This window comes from Leptodactylus fuscus, chromosome 5, assembly GCF_031893055.1.
Source record: "Leptodactylus fuscus isolate aLepFus1 chromosome 5, aLepFus1.hap2, whole genome shotgun sequence".
Classification (NCBI taxonomy): domain Eukaryota; kingdom Metazoa; phylum Chordata; class Amphibia; order Anura; family Leptodactylidae; genus Leptodactylus; species Leptodactylus fuscus.
In genome coordinates, this window is record NC_134269.1 from 146,717,417 (window position 1) to 146,743,398 (window position 25,982).

The following is a 25,982-nucleotide window of genomic DNA, read 5'->3' on the forward strand; positions in this document are numbered from 1 at the left end:
TTTACCCTAGGCCCGAGGCCTAGAAGTTTGAAGCCAACCCCCGGAAGAAGACGCGTCAAGACCCCGTTCCTGAAGAAGATGGAGGCAACGCTAGGGAGTTCTCTTGCAGCATTGGGGACAGTGCTGTTTGAGCGCTGGCTGGGACCCACCCCCAGTTCTACAAGAGAACTCATTTGCATACTGGTGGAAAACGGGATTTTAACCGAACGGCGGGGCGGAGAAGACATCTACAGATAGGAGAAGAATAGGCATTCTTAAGGCTATTCCAACGTGTTAGGGAGAAAAATAAAGTTTTTAATGGTAGAATCTAGTGATGAGCGAGTAGTATTCGATCGAATACCTCACCGGCATAAGAATGCATGTAATCGGCGGAACACCAAGGGGTTAAACGCATCGAATATTCGAAGCGTTTAACCCCTTGGTGTTCCACCGATTACACGTTCCACCGGTGTTCCACTCGGTGTTCCACCGATTAAACTCTCCAACGCCGCCTCCATCTTCTTCAGGAACATCCTCTTCCTGTGTCTTCTTCCAGCGCAGGATTTGAAACTTGCAGGCCTCGGGCAGAGCCTACTGCGCATGCCCACAGGCCAGAAGAAAATGGCCGCTTACTTACTGTGTAAGCGGCCATTTTTCTTGTGGCTGCAGGCATGGATGAGGAAGAGGATGTTCCTGAAGATGGAGGCGGCACTGGAGAGTTCTCTGGCGGCATTGGGGATGCCCCCAGCGCTGTTTGAGCGCTGGGGCCCGCCCCCAGTGCTGCAAGAGAGCTCATTTGCATACCAGCGAAAACTGGGATTTCGGGCGAACAGCACCGCAGAGAAGACCTCTAAAGGTAGGAGAAGAATAGCCTTTCTTAAGGCTATTCCGACGTGTTGGGGACAAAAAATTACTTCTGAGTGATAGGATCCCTTTAATGCTCTTTAAAATAATTAGCTCAAAACCAGAAAATTTCATTGAACACATATTTCATCCCTTTTTCCATAGTGTCCTGCAAGCCTTTGTACTGTGTATTAGCGTCATGTCTAGTCTCACACAAGGTATTATAGTACTGTTGGTAATTCCAATAGGGATTGCGACAAATAAATTAGTACTGGTAAGAATAAGCAGTTACTTGCTGGGCCCTATTGTTCAGATGTTCCCTGTACTCTGCAACATATTCTATTTCTGTTCTGTACACAAATCAACCTGAATGATGGAATAGACACAATGAGTCGAGAAGTCAGTGATTCAATGAGGCACAGATCATTCTGAATTTTAGCACTTGGTGTACTAAGTTTTCAACAGAGAGGGACTTATTGTGCGCTCTGGCTGAAAGAAGTCCTGGAATAGTAAAGTATTATTTCCACCATGCAGTTCAATCTGCACTCCTTCAGACCTGAATCGGCTGCATTCAGAGCATCAGCATGGCAACTGGGATTCACTGCCTGAGGTCCGGCTTAGTATGTTGAAGACTTTGTTGTGACAATGAAATCAATTGACATCAGATGAGTTGGTCACTTTTTCTACCTCCATCCATAGCATCCAAAAATGCAATCTGAATTCTGAAAACATGTCATGGATGGCAATGGGAAATGGTGATCTGAGTTAATGTGAAGAACTATCTCATAGAGATGTGGATCTGGTGCCAATAGCTGAACTCTGATGGTTCAATAGTTTACTGAGAGCGTGTTGTAAAATAAGGCCCAGTAGGCTTTTCTGACACCAAATGTGCTGTATGCAGTATTTCAGTGGTATTGAACAGGTGGCGTTATGTACTTAAAAGGGAGTCTCATCAGATCCCAGTATATTAACCCAGCCCTACAGATAGATAGGTTAGGTTATATGAACCAAATGGCGTTTTCTTCTTGTGAATTGTATGGTCTTTTGCTGAGATATAGCCTTTTTTGTCAAGACGCAAATGAGTTTGCTGGATCCACAAGGGGTATTGAGGTTGTTCTAGAGAGGTAAGCTGCAACACCCTCATTGCTTCAAACAGCTCATTTGCATATTACCAAAAATTCGGTATCTCACAGATTCACAAAGGAAAAGCACTGATTAGGATCACTTATATGAATCAAACAGTGTTTTTCCTTTGTGAGTCAGTGCTTACTGAGAGATCACAGTTTTTGTCAATATGCAAATTAGTTCTTTGGAGCAACAAGGGGCGGTAATGTTGTTCTACAGAGGTAAGCTGCAACGCCCTCATTGCTTTAAAGAGTTCACTTGCATATTGACAAAAACAATGATATTTTAGTAAGCGCCGACTCACAAAGGAAAAACACTGACTTGGGTGATTCTAACTTATCTGTGGAGCTGGGTTCTGGTCACAGACTCCCTTTGACAGGCAGGCAATAATAGTTAAACTAACCTTGTATCATCATTGATACAGTATATTAATAATAGTGTGATTTTTGTGAGTACAAAATCAACTAGAATTCTGTTTGCTCCCATGCAAAGACCACTGAGTAATCTATTACTAGACGTTCAATCCACTTCTTTATAAATATAAAAATAAAATAAAAATCCAGCTGCCCAATTCTTCCTAGTACAGTACAGTAATATTTTACAATTGTGGGGAATATATTGATATAAACAATGTATAATTTGTAAATTGGCAGTGGCTAGTGACCTATAAAAGCTCGGTAACCCACAAATACAAACACATAGAGAACCATCATTGAGTGATAAGATCTATTCGCCAACCAATGACTATAGAAATGCACAACAGTACAAAAATGTAAAATGTCTACAGTAAAAAGTTTTATTCTGGCCAAATCACACAGCGCCCTTCAGGGTATGAACAGTCTTTTAAACTTTTCGTCCATATTGTTGTTTTTCATTCAGGGCACACACCTATTAACATCTTACTGTTTTCATTGATGTGTCCATTTTCCTGTGTAGGAGAAAGTGTTCTTGGAACTTTGAGTTCTTTCTCATTGTTAGTGCTGCTGGCATTTACTACATTTTAAGTTTATTTCTCTTACCGTTCTGACCTTTCCATTGATATTGACTGTTGCGTTTTACCAGCAGGAATAGATTCCATAGTTATTGTAGGTTACCTACAATTTTAATGCAGCTTAATGGAAGAAGTCAGTGTTATAGAAGTTATCAATAATAAAATAAAAATAAGAAAAACTTGGAAATTAAGTTGGACAGATTCCAAGATCCTGCCATTTAATATTACTAATATTACTATGTGAGCAGTACTCACAGTACTTGATATTTACTTACCGGTACATAGACATACACTATAAAAATGATTGGAGAGAAGTATTGGCTCCTGGTTAATCACTGAATTCGGGTGTTTCATTCAGTCCCATTGCCACTGATGTATAAACTCCAGCCCCTTGCCATGCAGTCTGCCTTTACAATTATTAGTGAAAGAATAGCTCATTAAGACCCCCACTGAATTCCAGCTAACATGAATGAAGCAGTCACAGAGCGATACAGTGATCTTTGAGCATGTGTTGATAGCTGCAGCCAAAGTCATCGTGTTGCCCTAGCTTGATGAATGCCACCATTGCGACAAGTCAGTTCTCTCCTAGATAGTCCATGCTCAACTGTGAATGGTATTATTGAAATGTGGGCATGTTTATGAACCACAGCAACTCAAACATGAAATGGCAAACCACGTAAAGTTACAGACTTGGTAAGTACCAGAAACTCCAGAAGCTTTGACATGGGTTTCCATGGCCAAACAGCTGCACGCAAGCCCTGCATCTCCAAGCATCAAATACAGTGGTGGAAAATGCCACCACTAGACGCTGGTACTTATCTGGCAGTCTGATGGACAAGTCTTGGTTTGGGGGATGCCAGGAGAATATTACCTGCGTGACTGCCTTGTGCCAACTGTAAAGTTTGGTGCAGGGAGAGATAAAGCTATGTTTTTATTTCAGGGGTTGGTCAAGGCTCCTTAGTTCCACTGAAGGAAAGCCTTAATGCTTCAGCAATCCAAGACATTTTGGGCATCCGTATACTTACAACTTTGTGGGATCAGTTTGGGGAAGCCCACTTTCCGGTCTAGTATAACTGCTAAGGTCCCATAGCAAGGTCCATAAAAGCATGGTTGTGTGAGTTTTATATGGAAGAACTTGAACGGCCTGCACAGAGCCTTGTCCATACCCCACTGAACACCTTTGGGATGAAGCAGAATGGAGCTTGTGAGCTAGATGCTCTTGTTTAAAGGGGTATTCCCATAACTCATGTTCTGCAGCCTGAAGGCTCTGTGCTCTCTTCACTTCCTGGATTTCTCGGCACATTGGTGGGCGGGGTTTCACTTGCTCTGCTATGCATTACCACAGTATGAAGCTGATGTGGAAACTGATGTAGCAGAGCTGGATTTGAGTTAGCTTGCATTACATACAGAGGTAACACCAATGTCTGATCTCTCACAAATGCTCCTCTTGACAAACAGACAAAAATTCGCACAAACTTCTAAATCTTGTAGAAAGCCTTCCCAGAAAAGTGCAAACAAAGGGGATGACAGCTATGTGTTAATGTCTCTTATTCCATACAGTACTTTAAAATATGCTGGCATCATATAAGCAGGAAATAGAAAAAAACAAAAACTAAGAAAAAAAAACCTGTGTGTAAAATGTATATTTTATTTATTTATACAATTTTTGTGAAATGTATGCATCCACCAAGAGGTGGCTATAGTGTCATAGACACCTGTGAAAGCAATTTTACACTTCGAAAAAGTCTCAGGTATATTTTCCCACAAAACATTTGTAAATCAGTGGGGGCCTGACTGAAAAGATGCCCACTCATCAGGAGAACAGGAAACTTTGGTCCCCCATTCTGAATGGAACAGTGGTCAGTCAGCACATGCACCGCTCCATTCAGTTCAATGGGAGCACCTGAGATTGCCTATGTGCATTGCTCGGCAATCGCCTGCACACCCATTGAACTGAATGGAATGGTGCATGGACTGCCTGACCCCCCACTTCATTCAAAACTGGGGACAAAAGTCTGCAAGTTTTCCTTTATCCTATGGCTATGGGATAACTTGTTTCATGAGAAAGCTACTTTAATTCATTGCCACCATCACTGTAGGGAACTGCAAGTAGGCATCTAAGTGGCATTGTTAGAATAATTTATCTTCTTAAAGGGGTATTCCAGTTACAATAACTTAGTGTCCCACCAATCTCAAGAATTGAGTTTTACACTTCACTTATGACCAGGGTGCCTGGTAGTACAGTGGTCACCACTCCATTCATTTGAACGGGGGCCACCGGAGATAGGCAAGTAAACATTCAAATGAATGGACCAGCGTGCCCTAGTTGTAACAGGGGTGCAAAACACCCCAGTTCTTGAAATCGGTGGCATACTCTCCAATCAGCAAGTTACCCCCCACCCTTTAGATAGGAGTAACGTCTAACTGGAATACCCTTTTAAATCCAATGCGCTAATAGTTTTTTTGTTTCCCCTATGTGATCTGTTCATTATAGTTAAAACAAGTGATAACATAATGAGCCAAGTACTCTATATTTGGCTGTGCTCTACTTTCCACTTATGGCAATTGTTCACAGCAGTTGCCATCCAGTATAAGGCTATGTTCACTTGCATTGTCAGCCAAAATAGGCAGATGAAAAAGTCCTCCATCTGTGACACTTTTTTTTATTCAGCAGGTCCAGATTAATACTTTATAGTTAATGTCCGTCAGGCTCTATATGTATCCACTGTTTTAGTAGTCCCTTAGTCCATTGTTCTGGTCCTCTCACAGACCAGAACAACAGCTAACACCACACTAGTGTGAACCTAGCATAAGAGTTCATGGTCACGCAGTGGAACCCTTAGGCATCTTAAACTTCACCTGTATAAGGCTGCCAATCACTATATTAATATGCTGTATGATTGTGCAAGCACTGGTAGCCATATACAGGCGGGATTTAAGCCACTTACGGCTACCGCTGCCTCTATCTCATATCTATTCACTTTTCATGTATGGAGGACAGTTACAATAATGGTTCCCTTCATCAGTAGGGAGGGTTTTATGCATGTATCTTATATATTGACAGTAGTGTCCATTTTGCCTTCCCCTGGATCAACACTGTAGGGATTGTAGGGTTATAGGTTGGACTTGATGGACTAATGTCTTTATCCAACCTCATCAACTATGTAACTATGTAGTGTGACCACTGTAGCCAGCATGCATGTGTTATAATATAAATCCATCTTTCTTTTCCTGTTTCCCCTCAGCAATACAAGGATCGGGGGTGATTTTTCGAACAGTGGAAGTGACTCTTCACAAGGAGGGTAACACATTTGGATTTGTAATACGAGGTGAGTTACATTCTGGGAATCGTATTGATTTCTACAAGGAGGAAAATTATTTTTTTGTGTAGCTATATGGATTTTAATATGAAAAAATAAAATGTGTTAAATAATTGGTGATAACAGTGTAGTATTCATATTTCTGAGATTTCCCCATACCTAGGGACACTATGCAGTTAAAAGCTGCTGTGCACATCAAAAGTGTTAGGGCTTGGGGAAAATGTATTACATTCATTTGTAAAAAAATTTTTCAATGCATTTTCCCCTGCTAGCCTTTCCAAAGGTCTCTAACATGATGGTAAATTACATTTTTTCTGTATTATTTTGCTACACATGATGAAAGCTACATAGTCTTTGAATCCTTTAAGCTTGTTTTCTATGGTCTGTTTTGCAGCCTTTCATCACTTTTACTAGATTGTTAAATCCATATCCGTAAGATCCTTAGCTGAAGACTTAAAACAATATTCTTTTCAGCTAATTCACCACACAGTAGAAATATCCTCAGATTTTCATTAAATGATAAGAAACTAATTTTGCCGAGCATTTGAAAACACTTTAGCTACCTGTTAGCAATTTCCAGAAGCGAGAAAAGTAAGCGAACTGTGTATATCCTTCAGATGTGATCATCCTCATCAGCTTGCCAAACAAAGCTGTATTAAAGGAGAACTCCAGCAATGTTCTGCTGAAAATCTGTAGAATTCATAGAATTTGGTAACTGTGTGCTATTAACTTTTTCCGGATACTGAGTAATTTCAGGATTTTTGTGAACTGTGCTCTTCTCAAGGGCGCTCAATACGAAACCGCTTCTTTCTCTGTCATACATTAGTTTTACTCTATATAAGTGTCAGAGTATTCACATATTCAGATTTTTACGTGCACTTTCTTAATCCAAAGTTAAGATAGAATTTAAATAGACAAGTCCCAGTCTCTCAATTTATTATCAGTTTCCTACTTTAGCTTGAAAACCTAAAACATAATTCGCCAGATGAGGATGAAGATTTGGAGTTACATAATGTACTTAGAATTTGGAAAACCAATTTTGCACATTAATGCAAGTGTCACAGAACTGACTTCTTGTGTTTGGCTTAAAGTAGACCTTTCACCATTTATAAGTCCAGTTCTGCTGCTCCACTGGGGGGACAAAAACCAAAACAAGCGCCCCTTTGCGGAACCTATTAAATGTCTGAACTATAATAATAAATAGCCCAAAGCCGAAGCCCCTATGTTAGGGTGCTCACGTGGGTGGGTTATGTGCAGACACAACAACCAAGACAGCATCGTGACTCTGCCCTTTATGTACAGTCTGCTTCCAAAGAATTATGGTACCCCCATAGACATATGTAGTACCGTTTTGTGGGGATCCTTTTTTTTTTTTTTTTTTTTTTTTAAAGCCTGCAATTGAAGTAACAAACCGTGTCTCCCAAGCTAATGAGAACAGAACCACGGCCATGAGTGTCTTTAGCGCTGTGCCTCTGCAGCAACAGCCGCATGGGACCCAAACCACATCCACTTACTAGGTGGGATTTTCAATTAGAGTGTTTACACATGAAACCACTTGGTCACTTCACCGATATCTCCTTCTATAGATACCTAAATACTTTAAAAAAAGAAGCAATAACAAAAGAAAAGTTTAGAGCTCACCCCAATTTTCCTACTTTTCAAATTCCTTTCTTTTCTTCAGGGTGCACGGCACATTCAGGACAACGAATGGTGTAGACAAACTCAAGGAAAACTGGAAAAACCGGCAACTCTCCGAAGGAAAATTCCATAAAAATTAACTTTTAATTAAGCATATTAAGATACTACAAAAAGTGAAAAAACAACCCCCTAAAAAAACGCCTTTTACCGCATTTTTTTATGGGGTTCTTTGTTTTTGTTTTTTCACTTTTTGTAATATCTTAATATGATTCATTAAAAGTAAATTTTTATGGAATTTTCCTTTGGAGAGTTCCCGGTTTTTCCAATTTTCCTTGAGTTCACCTAAATACTTTTTTTTTTTTTTTTTTTTTTTAAATGTAGATTGTGAGCCTCATATAGGGTCATAATGTACTTTTTTTTTCCCTATCAGTATGTCTTTGTAGAATGGAAGCAAATCCACACAAGCACGGGGAGAACATACAAACTCCTTGCAGATGTTCCTGGCGGGATTCGATTCCAGGACTCCAGCACTGCAAGGCTGCAGTGCTAACTACTGAGCCACCATGCTGCCCCATACTTTATCTTCAAGACACCTTCACTAGACTACAATCCAGCTGCCTATAGTATTTTACACTCCAGTTTTATGCACGTTACTTCCTTCCAATAATGATGATGAGATATAACTAATATTCATAAAGCACAAATCCCTTATGAATATTCCAAAATAATAATCTGCAGGGTGTTAATTGAACAAGTGCTCCGAGCAATACCTGCTGTGGGATGTGATCTGGAATAAGCCAGTTCTAGTTATTACAGCCCAATACTGAGGTGTGTTGTAGATTTAGTGTCTTTTTTACTTTTTTTTTTCAATTCTCCCTTTATGATAGAAAACGTATCTCATTTATTATTGTAATCTGTAGTTTCTATCCACCTTTAAAGGTTGTGAGACTTGCATTTTTTTCATTGCTTTCTAGTGACCTTTAGAAATTTTATTTTATTTTTTTCAGAAGACATTCTAACCGTAATCTTTCATGTTTGATATTTGGAAGCTTGGAGGGTCTGAATACAATTATTGTGGGGAATGGCTGAGACTAATATTCTTCAGGCTATGCAGACAACAGAATGTGTATGCGCTCTGAGCAATAAGTATATTTTGTTTCCTTGTTTCCAGGAGGAGCACATGAGGACAGAAATAAATCTCGTCCTATTGTAATAACTTGCGTTAGACCTGGAGGACCAGCTGACAGGTACAATACATCTTTCTGTGGCATTACAGATGGATCTGGGTTGCTCTGGCACACAAGCAGATAAGCTATGCATCAAATGCTATGAGCAAACGTAATGAATGTAAAAGTCCTTACTAGATATTAAAAGCAGCAGCGACAAAGATCTGCAGAGGATGTTTATTCCTTGCCTAATACCCGTGTTATCAGATATATTACTGCCGGATTTTACAATGCCTGAGCAATCTTTGCTGCAATGACGATGACATATGATGACAAAACGAAACATTACTCAGAAATTCTGAGACAACTGGGCTCATGAAAGAAAAAAAAAAATAAATTAAAATTTTCTACCAAATACTATGTGACAGTCTGTAAGTCTGCTGTCTGCCCCTATCTAGGGATCAGGGGAATATGAAGTGTGTGTGTTTTTTTTGTTAGTTTTCCAGTTTTTCTAGGACTCGTAATTTTATGTCTATATATTTAGTTTTTATTAGTGTGATGGCCGTATAACCACATGGATATAATGTTACATATTAGTAACAGATTAAGACAGAGGCCCCATATTGTGGAAAAGTGTTTTTTTGCTACGATTTTTCAAGCCAAACCCAAAGGTAGTACAAAAGGAATAGAAAATATATAGGAAATCATTATACTTCTCCCTTCTGATCAATCTACTCTTGGCTTTGGCTCAAAAGCAACAACATCTAAAACAAACACACCCCCCCCCCAAAAAAAAAAAAAAAAAAAAAAAGAGAGAGAAAAAAGAAACTTTCAGCCTCAGATGTTTTCTAGTTTTACCCCATCGGTGATGAATAACAAATCCATATGTAGAGACCTGTCAGTCATAGTGATATGGATGGGGGTATCAGAATGGGGGCCGCCCTCTGGCTGTGGCTTCTCTAAAGCACTCTATATAACTAAATATAGTGGGTTGAGATTGGAGGACTGCACTAAGGGGCTGTTCACATCGCGTTTTGATATTAGAATGGATGCAAATGGTTGGTCATTTATCTGCATAGAGCCAGTGTTAAATAAAGTGGATCTGTTTCTGTACATTCTTTCTATGCATGACACAAAAGTGTAGTATATCCCACACATTTCTGTCCTGCAAAAAATATTTTGTTTTCTGTTTGCATCCACTATCATCTATTTTTTTTTTTTTTTGCTGAAAACTGATTTGTAATCTGACATGATGTGAATGGCCTCTTAGACCTGTACAATCTTGGAGAGCTCCTCTTTCATCTAGAATTATATAAAACCTACAAAGCTTGTAAAGTGGTAGTTTTTAGATATGCTAGCCAGTCTTTGGAGCTGATTGTAAGATGGATTCTGCCTCAAAATTTTCTCCAAATTCCATCCAGAATCCGTCTCCCATTGTTTTCAATGGGTAGTGGTGGCAGATGCTTTGTTTTTCCGGCAGCGGATTCCACAGCTGATTCAGCCACAGAACTTGTGGTGCCAGACTACTGCCATTTATCCTCAATATTTCTTGAGATTCATCAGTGAAACTATTAAAGCCAAAACTTTGCGTTTAGTTTTTCATGATGGGATGCAAGTGGGCCAAAATGCGAAGCAGAAGACTGCCTCAAATTTCTTTTACTTTCTGCCATGTAAACTGCTCCTAACACAAGTATTAATTGGCTTGCCATGGAATCCATTTGTGCCAAGTAGTGTTAGGATCCATTTGTGCCAAGTAGTGTTAGGGTCCATTTCTATGTAGGGATTGTGGCTCATGTGAATACATTTTGTACTATGAGTCTTAACTGAAATTTTACAAGCTGACATGACTATACTTCTGGGGATAATATCACTCCTTAAGGAGTGAGCACCTTTACAAGCGTATGCAGACTTTCAAAGCCATTTTTGCTCTACTGGGGGATTATGGGAAAATATGCAAATCTGATTTTCAAGATGTAAATAGGAAAACAGCACCTCTGCTTGCTGCCCTCTAGGGGCAGCCCCCTCACTCTGCAAAACCAATATCCCTACGCTGTGCTGAAGAGATCCAACAGATTGAAACAGCACTGTCCATAGCTGGGATTCAGTTTCTTTTGGAATAGATTTACTGGTTTGGCTAAACCTCACATCATAGCATTTAGGCTTGTTGAAGAAGTTATGTATGATGCTTAAGGGGGCTGCCCCTAGAGGGCAGCAAGCAGAGGCACTGTTTTCCTATTTACATCTTGGAAAACAGGTTTATAACAGGTATTATAGTAGGGATTGACATATCACAATGCAGAGGGTTGATTCTGGTTCCTGGTGTGTTTGTGGAAAATTTTAACCTTATCTTGAAGTTTATTTTAATATAGGGTGTCAAAAGCTCAGCGCAGTGCTGTTGTACTTGTTCTTCATTAGATAGTAATAAGCAGTTATTTTCCCATCAGTGATTTTCAGATTAAAGTAATTTCTTTTCCTCCGTGACCTAGAGCTTGATAACTGTCAAGGTAAATGTTAAGAGTATGGACAAGTAGGATTGATGTCATGAACATTGAGAGTGAATCATTTTGCGTGAGTGGCTATTATCTCTAAACCACATTACTACAAATTAATAAGGATTGTTTTGTCATCCTGTTCTAGAGAGGGCACAATCAAGCCAGGGGACAGATTGCTGAGCGTGGATGGAATTCGCCTACATGGAGCAACACATGCCGAAGCCATGAGTATTCTTAAGCAGTGTGGCCAAGAAGCAACCTTACTTGTAGAATATGACGTCTCTGTCATGGGTAAGCATGAGTAGGATCCATATGCTCTGCATGCAGTCCACAGATATTGAAATAAGTATTAATATAGTGTTAAAGTAATTGTTAAAATGATGGTTTTCTGTCTAGTGCCTTAGCTTATCACCACTGAAGTAAATGGAGATGAACTACAATTCCTCATTTAGTGTCCCCCATGGAAAAGTGTGCTGCTGTTTTTGGAAGAAGAGCAGCCCTATTTATCTAATCCTGGAAATCCCATTCACATGGAGGAAAAAAGCCTCCCATTGACTTCAATGGGTTCCTTTTTCCACTTGCAGAAAAAGGAACCCATTGAAGACCATGGGAGGCTTTTTTTTCAGCGCTGAAATTCCACACCAAATCACCAAATTCCTCACCATTTTCCTCCATGTGAATGGACCCCTAGGCTGAGGAAATTACATTACGGAAACACAACTTTTTGTTGCAGATTTTGTTGCATTTTTTTAAGCCAAAGTCGAGAATGGTTACAAAAGAAATGGGAAATGTATTGGAAGCTCATATACTTCTGTATTCTGCTCAATTCACTCTTGTCTTTGGATCAAAAAAACTGCAGCAAAATCCACAACAAAAAAATCTGCGTTTGTGCAACGTGGGGCTTCAGCTTAATTGGAGTCTATCAACAAGAAGCTCAGTATTAAACAAACCACAGAACATTGTAGGTGACTTTATGTTGAGCACTATCATACCATTAGGTATAGTTCAGTAGATGCACTATTTCCTTGAATAATCCTTGCAGCATCCATTCAAGGACTGCCCACCCTTGGATAGGAAACTTGGATGTATAAAAGTGTCCAGGCCCCTCCACACCTCAGTTCAGATTTCCCAAAAGTTATGAACCATTTTCTGTCTCCCCTATGTTTTCAGGGAGGCTTTGGGTCTAATGATTTCCACCAACCCAGCAGTAACATGGGCTCATTCTAACTCGAGATCCCTCCAAAGATTTTAGCCAGGTGTGATAGCTGCCCTCGCTCTTAAACAGAAGACTCCACCTCTCATTTTCTCTCATCTTCTATAGTGGCTGGGAAGGCAGAATCTTCTGAAGGGGTTTCCCAGTCAGTAATAGAGAGTAACCAGAGATGTTAAAAGATCTTACAAAAGAAAGTATAAACTATTTCTTAAAGAAGACCTTTCACGTCTTCATAGATGAGTGGTATTATATACATCTAGAAAACCGTCAGTGCGCTGAATTCAATGCACTGTCACCTTTACCGGTATACAACCCAGTACTGGAGATATCGGTGGCATTATCACCCCAGTGTCTAAAGGCGGGCCTTACACTTCAGTGTCATCGTTGGGCTGTAAGGAACGATTTCCCCTGTACAAGTCTATGGAAGGCCTTCCCTTCTTTACAATGGGGAGATATTTGTGCTGAATTTAAAGCAGACAGTGTGCTGAATATATAATATATTATTATAAATATATAATACCGCGGGGGCCACACGGTGGCTCAGTGGTTAGCACTGCAGCCTTGCAGCGCTGGGTCCTGGTGTTCTAATCCCGCCAAGGGCATAAAACCATCTGCAAGGAGTTTGTATGTTCTCCCCGTGTTTGCATGGATTTCCATCCCATATTCCAAAGACATACTGATAGGGAAAAAAAATGTACATTGTGAGCTCTATATGGGGCTCACAATCTACATTTAAAAAAAAAAATAAATATATATATATATATATATATATATATATATATATATATATATATTACCGCACATTTATGAAGATGTGAAAGGTCCTCTTTAAGAAACATTAAAAATGAAGAAATATTTTCTTTCTAATCTGATATATGATGGCTTGAGGTTCATGACAGTATATTCTGTTCTAATTTCTGTCTGCTTCAGTGTTCTCAAGGAGACCTTGTGTGGATCCATCCTAGAAGGAAATATTGGGTATTTCTGCTAGGTCTCCTTTAAGAAAGTGCAGTGTGGGTCACTGATTTTTAATGGGCTTCTTCCGTAAAATCATCATAACCCATCTTGCAATAATTATTAATAGAAAGCAAATATGCTTTAGGACCTTTTGATTTTGGTTAATCCCATAAAAAGTAAATTAAACCTTATAATAAAGATAATGGCCTTCACCAGTTCACCGTAGAAGCATAATTCATGTGTGACATTTTAATAATTTTATGGGCAGGATTAATTGTAACATTGCATAGTAATCTATAACCATGCACAATGCACTGTCTCTATTCAATTTAACTACATCTCCAATGGAGCATGTGAATTGAGCTATAAATACAAGTATGCTGTTGTGGTATAATTACGTAGAAAGAGCTTTCAGGGTCCAAGGTCCAAGGCCGGGCTCTCAGCTACAGATCTGGAATTCACTTGAAAAGATCTAAGATTTCATTAGAAAGCTCAGTGGTGTGTTAGATTTATTTGCTGCCTGTTTTCCAGCGTGGATATGACTTCAGTTTCTTGAGCTATCTCGTAGATACTTCTTATTTAGTTCATACAGTAACACAAGCTTTGCAGTTCTTGATGTTGCTTTGCCCGCACTACTTCTTATTCTGCCCTTGTATGTCCAGATATTTCTAAATAACCTTTTACGCATACGAACAGGTATAGGACAAAAACAACTATTTTTGAATATGGCTTTGGGCTTTCAACATGCTTATATATGATAGCTCTGTACAATCTCCAAGCTAGAAGGAGCCATAATACAGTTTACATAGACTTATCATTAAACGGTATTTGATTCCCATATTAAATGTCCAACAGAAAAAAAATATACTTGAGTATTGTTCACACATCATAAAATATATCAGAAAAATTGGACATGTATTTTCTTGTGGAGCTAAAGGCAGAAACCTGGGGTAGATCATTGGGCTTCTGCCATGGTTCCTGTTGTGGGCTGGTTATTCAATGGTATTTTTATCAGAATGTTTGGTATAAGATGCTTTGTACCAAAGTCAAGCCCACAATGTGCTTTAGTCCTTACACCCTTATGACTTACTAGCAATACCCGTGAATTAGTACGCGGCCCCCTCACTCCCTGAATTAGTCCGAGGCCCAAAGGTTGGGAAGCAGGGGATTTAAGTTTCACCTCTGGATTTGTTCATATCATTAAAAATAACATACACTTTTGGTTCCCCCTTCATCTGCCACAAGTTTAATGTTCCCCTCCATTTGCCCCCAGTGTTTAACATAATAAAAACACTGACTCTCACTTCTCCTCGCTCCTCTGCTCTCCGTAGAAGTCTGTTCTCTTGGAGTGTTCAGGGAGCTGAAGGTACAATTTGAGTGATGTCTTCACACTGCACCAACAGCTCCTGGGGCCAGTGCACACAGGAGACAGTGATGAGGCAGGAGCAGTCATTGTATTTAACTCATCTGCGTCCTCTGGACAGTTGATACCGGGTCGTACCTCCCGCCGACCAGGAAAGGACCCGAAATCTGGGACTGTCCCTCTGAATCCGAGACGATTGGAAGATACTAATACAGTGTTGTAGAACAATGCTTATAGTGGCAAGTCCTGCACTATAATTATTTTTCTTATGAAACTCAATGTGCAGTTTTATATAGAACTGAAAAGCCGACAGTGCACTGAATTAAGTGCAATGTCAGCTTTCCTGGTATGTGCCTGGGTGCTGGAGATATTTGTGCCATTAATTTCATTACCAATATTTCCCCACTGTCAGAAGGGCTTACTTTTACAGCTCACCATCATCACTGGGCTGTGAGGACGCTCCCTGACTGACTGTGCTCTTTTGTAATCTTGTACTGTCAGAGGGGGCAATCTTTTGATGACTCTGAACTGCATACAAGGAACGCCCCCACTGACAGTACAAGGCTGCCTTAGAGTACAGTCAGGGGAGGGCCTTCCTCACAACCCAGCAAGGATGCTGAGCTGTAAAGTACGCCGTTCTGACAGTGGGGGATATCTGTGCCGAAATTAGCAGCACTGATATCGCCAGCACCAGGGCACATACCGGGAAAGCCGACTGTGCAATTGAGGACATGGAAGGCCCTCTTTAAGCAGAGATTTCTGATACTTAATTCATGTACTGCCAGGTTGGTGGTGTCAGTCAGGAGCAGGCATGGGGTGCTGTGAATCATGCCCACTGCCTGGCACAACCTACATGACTGGGCCTAAATCGCATATCAAGTATCAAAAGGAACTTCAGTGATTGCTTGGGAATGGTGGTGGATAAAGAAAAATCCCAATGTTGGAATCAGTGGAGCAGCAGCTATTAACAGATACTAAGAACTGAAGTAGGTCTGTAAAGTCCTGTGCTTGTTCATCAGGGTGCGAGCCATTATAGATGCAGGCACATCCTCTACAGATTTGTAATGCGGGCAATTCTAAAGCTGTCTAAGTGAATGAAAATACAAGCTGCCTCCACTGCTGATATGTGAGATGATGGTCACTGTGAAGTGTATGGGAGACACCAGAAGTTCATCCAACTCTTTAATAAAGTCTAATTCATTTACACTTCACAAGCTTGCTTCATTTAATTTTGTGACCTGATGGTAATACCAAGCGGCGCAAATAAATCGTGTCCTAGTGCATCAATAAAATCACAATCTCTACAGAGAAAGGCAATGTCCTATCATTATTAGAAGCTGATTATTTCTCAGGCGATATCATAAATAAGATGTACATCTCCGCAAGTTTATGTACAATACAATTTGTATAGGGCAACCTTCACCTCTATATGTCTGCTGCATTATTCTGCTGGATTCAGTTTCTCCTTTCACACATGGCTGGATGTCATTGTATGCTGCTGACAAATTTGCTGCACAATCTACATGTCTTACATATATATTCTGATGTGGATTTGCTGCAGCGTTGCTGTAGATTTTACCATTGCAAAGGAGGAATCCACAGTGTAAAATGATGGTACATCCAAACACATCCATTTCTGTGAAAACTGGACAAGAAACGTAGTTGCTACTGGTTGGGTTATTTCACTTCTGAAAAGGAAATTTCTTTGGTAGGGGCATAGAAAGTGCATTAATAGTCAGATTTATATAGTCATTCAGGATTGTGTGAACCGTATCTGCACCCATATTGATTCACACGGTGTTATATATATCAGAGGTTGCACTACATTTTTTCTGTAAAAATACTCCTCTTTTAATTTTTGAGGAATACTCCGTGGAGGAGTACAAAAATCGCAGCAATGGAACTAAATAATATGTAGGCATAATAATGCAATGAAGTTATTTAAGCCGGGAAACAATTACTATAACTGTATCATGTGTAAATAGTGAATTTATGGTGTTCACTGTGCGGTGAAAATAACAGGTTCCTTATATTCTTTGGACTGGTACTATCACAGCAATACCATATTTATACAAATGTTATGTAGTAATACCTTTCCAAAAATCCAAAACTTTGAAAAACACCCAAAATTATTTTAGCCTCCATATTCTGACACCTGTAACTTTTCTATGTTTCTGTGTATAAAGAGTTCCTATGTAAGGTGTCTTTTCTGGTGGCAAAAGATTTGGTTTGTATTTATACCATTTTGGGAGATATCTGATATTTTGATCACATTATATTACTTTTTTTTTTTTTTTTTTTCCTGCTACAGTGTTCACCGAATGGGTTAAATTTTATATATTTGTACAGTTCAGGCATTCTCGGACATGGGGGTGCACTTTGTTTACTCTTTATTTTTGATCCAGGGAATATTTACTGGAAACATGAAGTAAGATGAGGTGACAAAGAGGTGAGGGCTCAGGAGTGTTACTAAAAGTCTATTCTGGACTTACAGAGGATTCTGATTGTGGGCATTTGTTTAAAATAGCAGAGACCCAGCAGCATATTTAAAGTCCAGACATCCGCCATACTAGTACTGTGAATGTCTGCAGGGGGTCGGATGATAACTGCGTGTTTAACCTGTTCTCTGCCATTGCTGAGGAACAGGTTGATGGATGCTGCAATCCATTAAAGTGCTGCTGCGTTGCTTCCTGCTGTTGATGATCCAGAGGCAGAGATGCTGCACACTAAAGCATCAAATTGCTTTTCTAGGTGTCAGTAACTCCTTTACAGGTATTATTGCAGCTTCTGTTATATATATATATATATATATATATATATATATATATATATATATAGAAACAGTCATGCATAAATATGAATAGTACAAGTGAAAATAAGAAACTTTGTAAAATACTTTACTAGACAGATTAAATCTTTCTGCTCTCGTCTGGCTTTTTCCCTGCTCTCCCTCTCTATGCTAACCTACTATAAGGCCTCTCTGTATTTGCTGGCATACTGCCTGTATTGTGTTGTGATCCATGCATGCAGTCTCCTGTTTTATACTAATCTGTCCTTTTTTTAATCTCTGTTTGGCCCTGGGCTTTCTGGGATATATCTCTGATACCTGTAGCCTTCAGACTTTCTGCAATATCCCTGATACCTATAGCCTCCGGGTTTTCGGCAGTATTGCTCTGTTACCTGTGGTCCTGAGCCTCCTGCAATATTTATCTATGCTACCTGTGGCCTTTGAGCTTCTGCATTCCTGTTCTGTATTCTTGCCCTTGTTTCTTGTGTTGGACCTGGCTTCACTTTTTAGTCTGTTCACCTGTCTGTTTTGATTCTAATCTGTGTACACAGTAATCATTTTATTCTGTTTTCGTGGTGCTCTACACCAGGCATGTCAAACATGCGGCCCTTTACAGGCATATCTGCGGTCCGCACAAAAGTCTCAAACTTTGTCCCTAAACTTTAGAAAGTTTGAGACTTTTGTGCGGGCCGCAGATGTACAAGGAAAGTGAGCTGTGGATTGGGGCGGCCCTGCTGGACGCAGCGTTGCTCCAGCGGCCGCCCCTCACCCTTCACAGAGAGCAGGTCTCCCTGCCTGCTCCGCTCCGCCCCCTCCACTATGCCCCTCCTCCCCACACGCCGGGTGACGTGGCCATGTAATCAGGCCCGCACCTGACGTGTGCCTGCGTCCTACGCAGTCTCACAAGACCACTGCGCAGGCTGAGGGGATAAATACTAGATTTATGATGATGGGGGGGGGGGGGGTTGGAGTGCTGGGGAAGGGTTGGGGTGCTGGGGGAGGGGTGATGGGGAAGGAGGAGGGGGTGCTGGGGGAGGGGGGCTTTTTGATGTCTGTCTGGCCCTTCCTTGGGCTTGAGGACTGTTTTTTTTTTTTTTTTCCCCCACCCACCTTGTAATTCTTTCACTTGGGGGTTAATTGGAGCATTACAGTCTGTAGTGCTCCTATTAACCCCCAAGTGTAAGAATTGCAAGTGGGTGGGAAAAAACAGTCCTCAGGCCCAAGGAAGGGCCATACATCCAGAAGCCCCCCTCCCCCAGCACTCCAACCCTTCCCCAGCACTCCAACACAATAATGGTGTCTGCCAGCTTTAACTGAGGTGCCATTTTACCAGAAATCGCAGGCACCCGGAGCAAGATTCAGGGCCTGCGTGCATTTTTATGGCAGCCGGGAGCCTTGTGAGGCTCCAGCCTGTCATTCTATACTTTCTAGTGTAGGCTACTCTATGTAGCCTGCAATAGAAATGCCGGATTTTTGTGATGCATGGTATTAGTGATCAGTCCCCTAGGCCCTAGCCATTAGCTGCTGTGTGCGGCCCTCGCAACAACCTCTTGTTACTCATGTGGCCCTCGGGGTACCCTGAGTTTGACATGCCTGCTCTACACCACAGTTTTGTCCTATCTGTCAGCTGCTACCAAACCAGGACCACCTCAGGAGGTAGCAGCCTAGAACATCCTTGTATGGGGTGAATGGGTGAAATCCAGGGAGTTGGTTGGGATAATGCCTTTAGAGGCGGCCATAAGCCAGACTGGTTGTTTATGGAAAATCACTGCACTATCTTGAGACAACTACATAATACATGCCATAGAATTCCATGCAGAGGGACAGGCTTGGATTTATTATGGAGCTTAATAGAAGCTTTCTGTCACATCCAATGTACATTATTATTGTACACATCAGAACTTCCTATATGGTCTTAAGGTTGTTTCTTAGGGAGAGACCGTTATAAAGGGTATTTTTCGCTATTCATTGTTTATAGTATGTGGTAGCTGGTATCCATCTACCTGTTCAGAGAGAACTGCAGATTTCAGATACACCAATGTAGTGGAGAAACTGCTAAAAGTTGCAGAATGATCAAGAAATAATTCTCATGTATACACACAACAGCTCACCTTAGATGGATTGAACATTAGTAATCTGATATTGCTGTAAATGTCTATTGCCATGGCACAGTGAGAACACCGAAGTAGTAGTTGGTGTAAATGTACTGGTAAGGCGGCATCTCTTAGTATGCACATTGGTAGAGAAATGACTGGTCAATTATGGCTCATGACATACTGTAGTGTGGCAGTGTTTTGCCCCTGGGCAAACACATTATTCCTTGGTTACTTGGTATCTAGGTCACTTGAAATGTTATTGAAATATAAAGGGACAATGAATTTTTATGTATTTCTCCTGTTTCTGAATCACACATCTTCCAAACGATTACTGTTCCTTGTTCCTGGCAGTGAGCTTTGTTAGACCTTGGCTTCCACATGAATATACTAGTTGCGATCAGTGAACTATCTTCAGAATGACTCTAAAAGCGCACAACATGTCTACAATTTAGATGACATTTTCCTTATTTTACCGTATATTTATATGAAGCCTTGTATACTCTTCAGGATTCATTATCTATCCCATAAATCCCAAGCACTGTGGCCATTGAAAGTTGTAGGTGCTTATTGTACATACAGTACATCTGATTGTACCCTGAGGGTTTTATATTGTCATATGAAGGCATTATAACATGAATAAGCCAAGATTACTTGGGAGAAGGAGGCCTAAAGGCTTTCTTTTAACACAAGACTTATGTATATGATTCTGTGATATACATCTCCACTTAGACAGGTGGAAGTCTATCCAGGAGCAACATCAGGCCATCCTTTATTTCAAGTAAGAAGCAAGATTATAGTGTCAAGAAGCTGCCATTAAGAGGACAATAGCTCAGCTGCAAAAACGGTAGTAAAGCGCCACTATTCTACTACTTGTTACTTTCCATACTAACCTTTCAGGATTTTGTTTTTGTTTGCCAGGATCATAAAATATCATTTCAATAAACAAATTGATAATTACAGCAGCCATACTTTATGACAGAGATGGGCAGTAACGGCCACCAGCTATAAATCTGAGATTTACAATTGATTTGTATATAAAAATATATAAAAATACAAAATGTGTCCCAGTTTAGCTTTTGAAATAAGGCAATATCTTTACGCCGCGTTCCTATGTCCAGATCGATATGAAATTGAGTTGACTATTAAATTCTATATGTATCATCATATCTGTCAACTTTCTTCTTTAGTTAATTGAAACATTGCTTTTCCTTTGTCAGATCCGTGGGAATACAGCTAGTCCATACATATCCCCATGGCATCTATTAATGCTATCATTATCCCTGAATTTATTACTTGACTGGCTTTACGGTGGGCGTTTCAGACGATGATGGAGATGATGGCGGAACTAGTGAGGGTTGTCTCCCTAGCCTCTATTACAATAAAATGATGGTTGTCCTTTTCCAAGGGAAAGTCTGGTGTTTATATTTTGCCTTTAAAGTTCATCAATCAGGTTCATCTGTCTCGCAGGTCGGTGGAGAATACGTTGAGGTGCTCATCATAAATCTATTTCGCTACTGTTTATTCCTGAGTTGTCTTGTTCAGTGGTCCATGCTCTGCTTGTTCCCCTGAAGGTTAGTCGAGACATTCAGTATCGCACTTCAATCAGTATAAATCATGGACAGATTAGCTTTCTCCTGCCTTCCTGCAATATATCTTATTACTTTAGGCAGACACTATATAATGGGGCCTCCTACAAGCATCATAAAGAAAGTTCAACAAATTGAAGGTGATGTCTTATTTCTTCAACACAAAGATAGTTACGGTAAAGAATTTGACAGGATAACAATCCAAGTGTCTTTACAGAGAAGCAAGTTTATTACCTCCTGTGAACCATAACAAAACTGGAATAGAAAAGAAAGCATTGTAGTGTCCTTACTGTATGGAAGCACATTATGTAATAGGACTCGGTTCACACAGGTGTCATGTCTTCCTTTTATAATGGTGCCTTTACAGTTATGCCAGATCGCGGCAGATTGGGAAGGACTTTGTTGACCTTATAGGGGCCAGATGAGGTGATGGTATGTTTGACTGCAAGAATAGCCATGCAGACCTTCTAAAACAACCATAAACGGCTCCCTGAACCCAAATAACACCTTGAGGCTTAAAGGTAACTTAAAGCTTTCGGGCCTTAATGAAAAATCTGTAAAGAGGGGTCCCACTTACCATTTGCTATCTATGATATTGGTGTCATCCTGAGGGTAGGTCCTCAATATCAGATCAGCGGTGGTCTGACACCCTGGGCCGGCACCAGTCAGCTGTTTAACATGGCAGCAGAGCTCTGGTGCTTGTTTTCAGTCAGTTCCACTAAAGTAAACATAATTATATTCATTCATTGATAAGAAGTATAATGCCAGCAAATAGAGTGTGAAAGAAACAAATTATGAACACAAGAAATCACAAAGGCTACATAGTTCACCGGGTTGCCCATGTTGCCCACTGAGGGTAATATGCCTTGTATACACTCCCATACTGTGTGAGATGCTATAATAGAGCACTAACTTTCCTCGCTGTGTGGTACCTAAGTTCTACTTCACTGGTTTTCTTAGTAATGAAGATGTTAATAAATTAAAAGATTAGTGTATCGCAAGCAATTAAGCATCCAATAAATCAAGTCAGCGTGTAAGTGCTTGAGTCATGGTGTAAATATTATAATGACTAAACACGTCCATACGCATGAATAATTGATATGTGATTCATTTTTATATCTATGATTTGCCTTGGTACTATGAACTAATAATTCTCAGTCATAGATATCGCACTTCTATGTCCTTTCAGATATGCCTTCGTATCATCCCTTTCTGTCATACACTTCTACAGCTTTTTTTTACAGGCAGTGCAGGTCTTAATAAAGATGTAATAAAATAATAATAACAATAATAGTAGTAATAATAATATTCATGATAATAAATGGTATGAATACAAAGTAATCCTGTGCGGTGGTGACTGCGGATGTCTGAGCATTTCATTTAGTAAATTATTCCAGTCATGAATCACTGGTAATGCAATATTCTACAGCCAGATACTGTTCTATTAAAGCATACCTGTCATCTTATTTGACTTTTTAGGACTTTTTTAAGGAGTAAAACGATTTCTGGCCATTATATGAATTATATTATGTATTATTTACCAAGTTTTATCTGTAGTTTGATGGTTTCCTTGAGGTAATACTGGGAGACAGAGGAGTAACTTGTAGTTCCAGAAGCAAAATATGTAGTATGGCCCCTACCTAACTTGTGACTTTTAGAATAGTAGTATATTTTATGTGGCACAGGGATCTTTGGGGCCTCCTCATGGACCAGGGCCCGGTGCCGCTTCTCCCCCTATAGCAGGGGTCAGAAACCTTTTATGTGTCATGTGCTAATTTAAAAACAAAACATAAAGCAGTGAGTGTGCCATCTAATATGTGTAAGGTTGTCAACCCCTACATGAAAGATATATATTGCACACCACTATGGTCACTGTAACCAATTAACTGGTTGAATAAACTTCCATTTCAATGTGATTCTAGTCCACAACTTTTTTTTTTGCATGATGATTCTTCTCTGGTGGCCATGACCTTTGACTAGACTTAGTACTCCGAGTGATCTGCAGTAAGCCAGCTTTGTGGCGGCAGAGGATGTCCCTGATATAACCCAGTTTTGTTGCCTAAACCTGTACACATCTGCCCAGCCTTGTTGTAATGAATAAACACCTACTTTGTGTGTTCAGTTCTCATATAGTACTTAATGTACAAAAACAGGCAATTGCTACCTGACTTGGCGAGCTGACAGCTCGGATAATAGGACGCCATGCTTATGCTTTCCCCCTTATTGATTACTGTCTTTACATGTCCATATGAGAGGGGTTACAGCAGTGTTTTAAAGATGACCTTTCACGTACTCATTGAATTCAGTGCACTGTCAGCTTCCCCAGTATGTTAGCTAATGCCGTTCGTTTTGGCACCAATATCTCTCCACGGTCAGTTGCGATGATGCTGAGCTGTATGACCCGACTTTCTGACAGTGGAAAACTAGAGCAAGCAATAAGTCGTGGAAAACGCAGTCTAAGCCAGTTTTATCACACAATCTAAACTATCGTGGTCCCTACATTTTCACAATGCTTGTGTAGTTAAGTAAATACGAGCCACTTTGTTATAGCTAGTGCAGGACCTTGCACTTACATAATACTTTATATGAGTTTCTAGTGTTATGTATCTTAGTGAACGCTTGCAGCTCATTCAGGAAGGTTCTTTACCATAATTGCTACAAAATCTTTACTATTTGATATATAGTTTAACATTAGTTTTTAGTAATATCCTATTAATATTATAAATGTGAAATGTTTGTGAGTTTGTGGGTTTGTGACTTTGGATGTTTGGATGTTTGGCGGTCAATCACGCAAAAACTGCTCCACCGATTTGGCTGAAATTTTCCACAAACATAGTCACTACACTCGATTGCGCAATAGGCTACTTTTCGTCACAATAGCGCACATACATTTTTCCCAGGACCCCCACAAAACCCAAACTCACATCACTATCTCTGCAATCTCACACACTTTGGACCATAGCAAGCCACAAAATTCATATTGCCCTCTACAGCAGAGGTCAGCAACCTCTGGCACACGTGCCAAGAGTGGCACTCCTGCCATATTTCACTGGCACACCAGCAGTACAGGACCTGCAAGAGTTAAATGAAGTCTGTGCTCTGCTAGAGCTGAGGCATAAGGACACTCCCCTTTGAGAGGGGTGCAGGAAACCCAGGGGGTGGAGCTTAATCGCTCAGGTCTGTGCCTGCTATAGTGATAGCTCCTGCCGTCTGCATCCTGCAAACCTTACCCAAGAAGGAGAGGAAGCTGCTAGCAAACTGAAAGTAAGAAACACACATCTACCTTCCTCTAGTTCCTATTCTCATTAATGTCAGGCATTTGGGGTTATTCGTTTAGTGTTAGTAACTCCATGTGCCTCACATTAATAGGAATAAACCCCATCATGTCCCTCATATTAACCCCTGTGTGCCCCATATAAAGGTTACTAATATGTGAGACATATGGAGGTACTAATAAAAGACCTCAGTAATGAAGATACTTAATTATTACCTCCAAGTCTCTCACATATCAGTAACTAGAGATGAGCGAGTACTGTTCGGATCAGCCGATCCGAACAGCACACTCCATAGAAATGAATGGATGCACCTGGTACTTCCCCTTGGACGTAGCTGGCGCGCTTAACCCCCCGCGTGCCGCCTACGTCCATTCATTTGTATGCGAGCGTGCTGTTCGGATCGGCTGATCCGAACAGTACTCGCTCATCTCTATCAGTAACTCTTACACAAGGGTTAATGTGAAGGACATTATGGGGTTAATTGCTATTAATAAGAGGTACATGGAGTTACTAAACTGTCATGCACAGGGCCAGACTTTATGTTGCTTGCTCAAGAGTATCCTGTGTCCAAAACTTACATGTACTGGCGCAAAATAACAAATCATACAATGTCGTATATCGAAGTATATTAACCTGAAATACCTCTGTCCCAAAGACACTATGTACAGTTTCTCAGAACACCTTATAGCAGCTGAACTACAAATTACATTCAACACAAAAGTCTCACGTATTCTCAGAATTACAGCAAAAACAAGATACACAGTTACATTTCATATCCCATACCTTATACACACTACTAAAACCTTACCCGCGCCTTTATTTACCCACTTCTACAATCACCACAGACGAAGTCGCGGGTACCAGCTAGTGAATATATAATTCTGAATTTTAACTACAGATGTAACAGATGATCTAATGTTTGTGTTCCCTTAATAACTAAGGTAAGTTTCCCATAGGATAAGATCGTGGACATTACAAATCCACCACTTTAATGGCATAGTCCGGTAGGTATCAGTACACATTTGGGACAGGAATTCTCCCATTTATTCTGAACAGAACTGGAGGGTATTTTATTGTTGACATTTCGCAGCACAGCTTGGTAAGCAGTAAGTGACTTTATAACCATGCGATGCCATTTCGAACACTATTA

The 25,982-nt window shown here is 40.3% G+C and overlaps 1 protein-coding gene across 7 annotated transcripts in view; it reads left to right on the forward strand.

The window, feature by feature from the left end:
- The window catches only part of GRIP1 (glutamate receptor interacting protein 1), a 355,754-nt gene that overhangs the window by 289,033 nt on the left and 40,739 nt on the right, over positions 1 to 25,982 (forward strand). For all 7 annotated transcript variants that reach the window (XM_075274408.1, XM_075274410.1, XM_075274404.1 and 4 more), the window contains 3 exons: positions 6,184 to 6,267; positions 9,068 to 9,143; positions 11,700 to 11,845. In XM_075274408.1, coding sequence (XP_075130509.1) covers positions 6,184 to 6,267; positions 9,068 to 9,143; positions 11,700 to 11,845 — 306 coding nt within the window. The remainder of the gene's footprint in view (positions 1 to 6,183; positions 6,268 to 9,067; positions 9,144 to 11,699; positions 11,846 to 25,982) is intronic.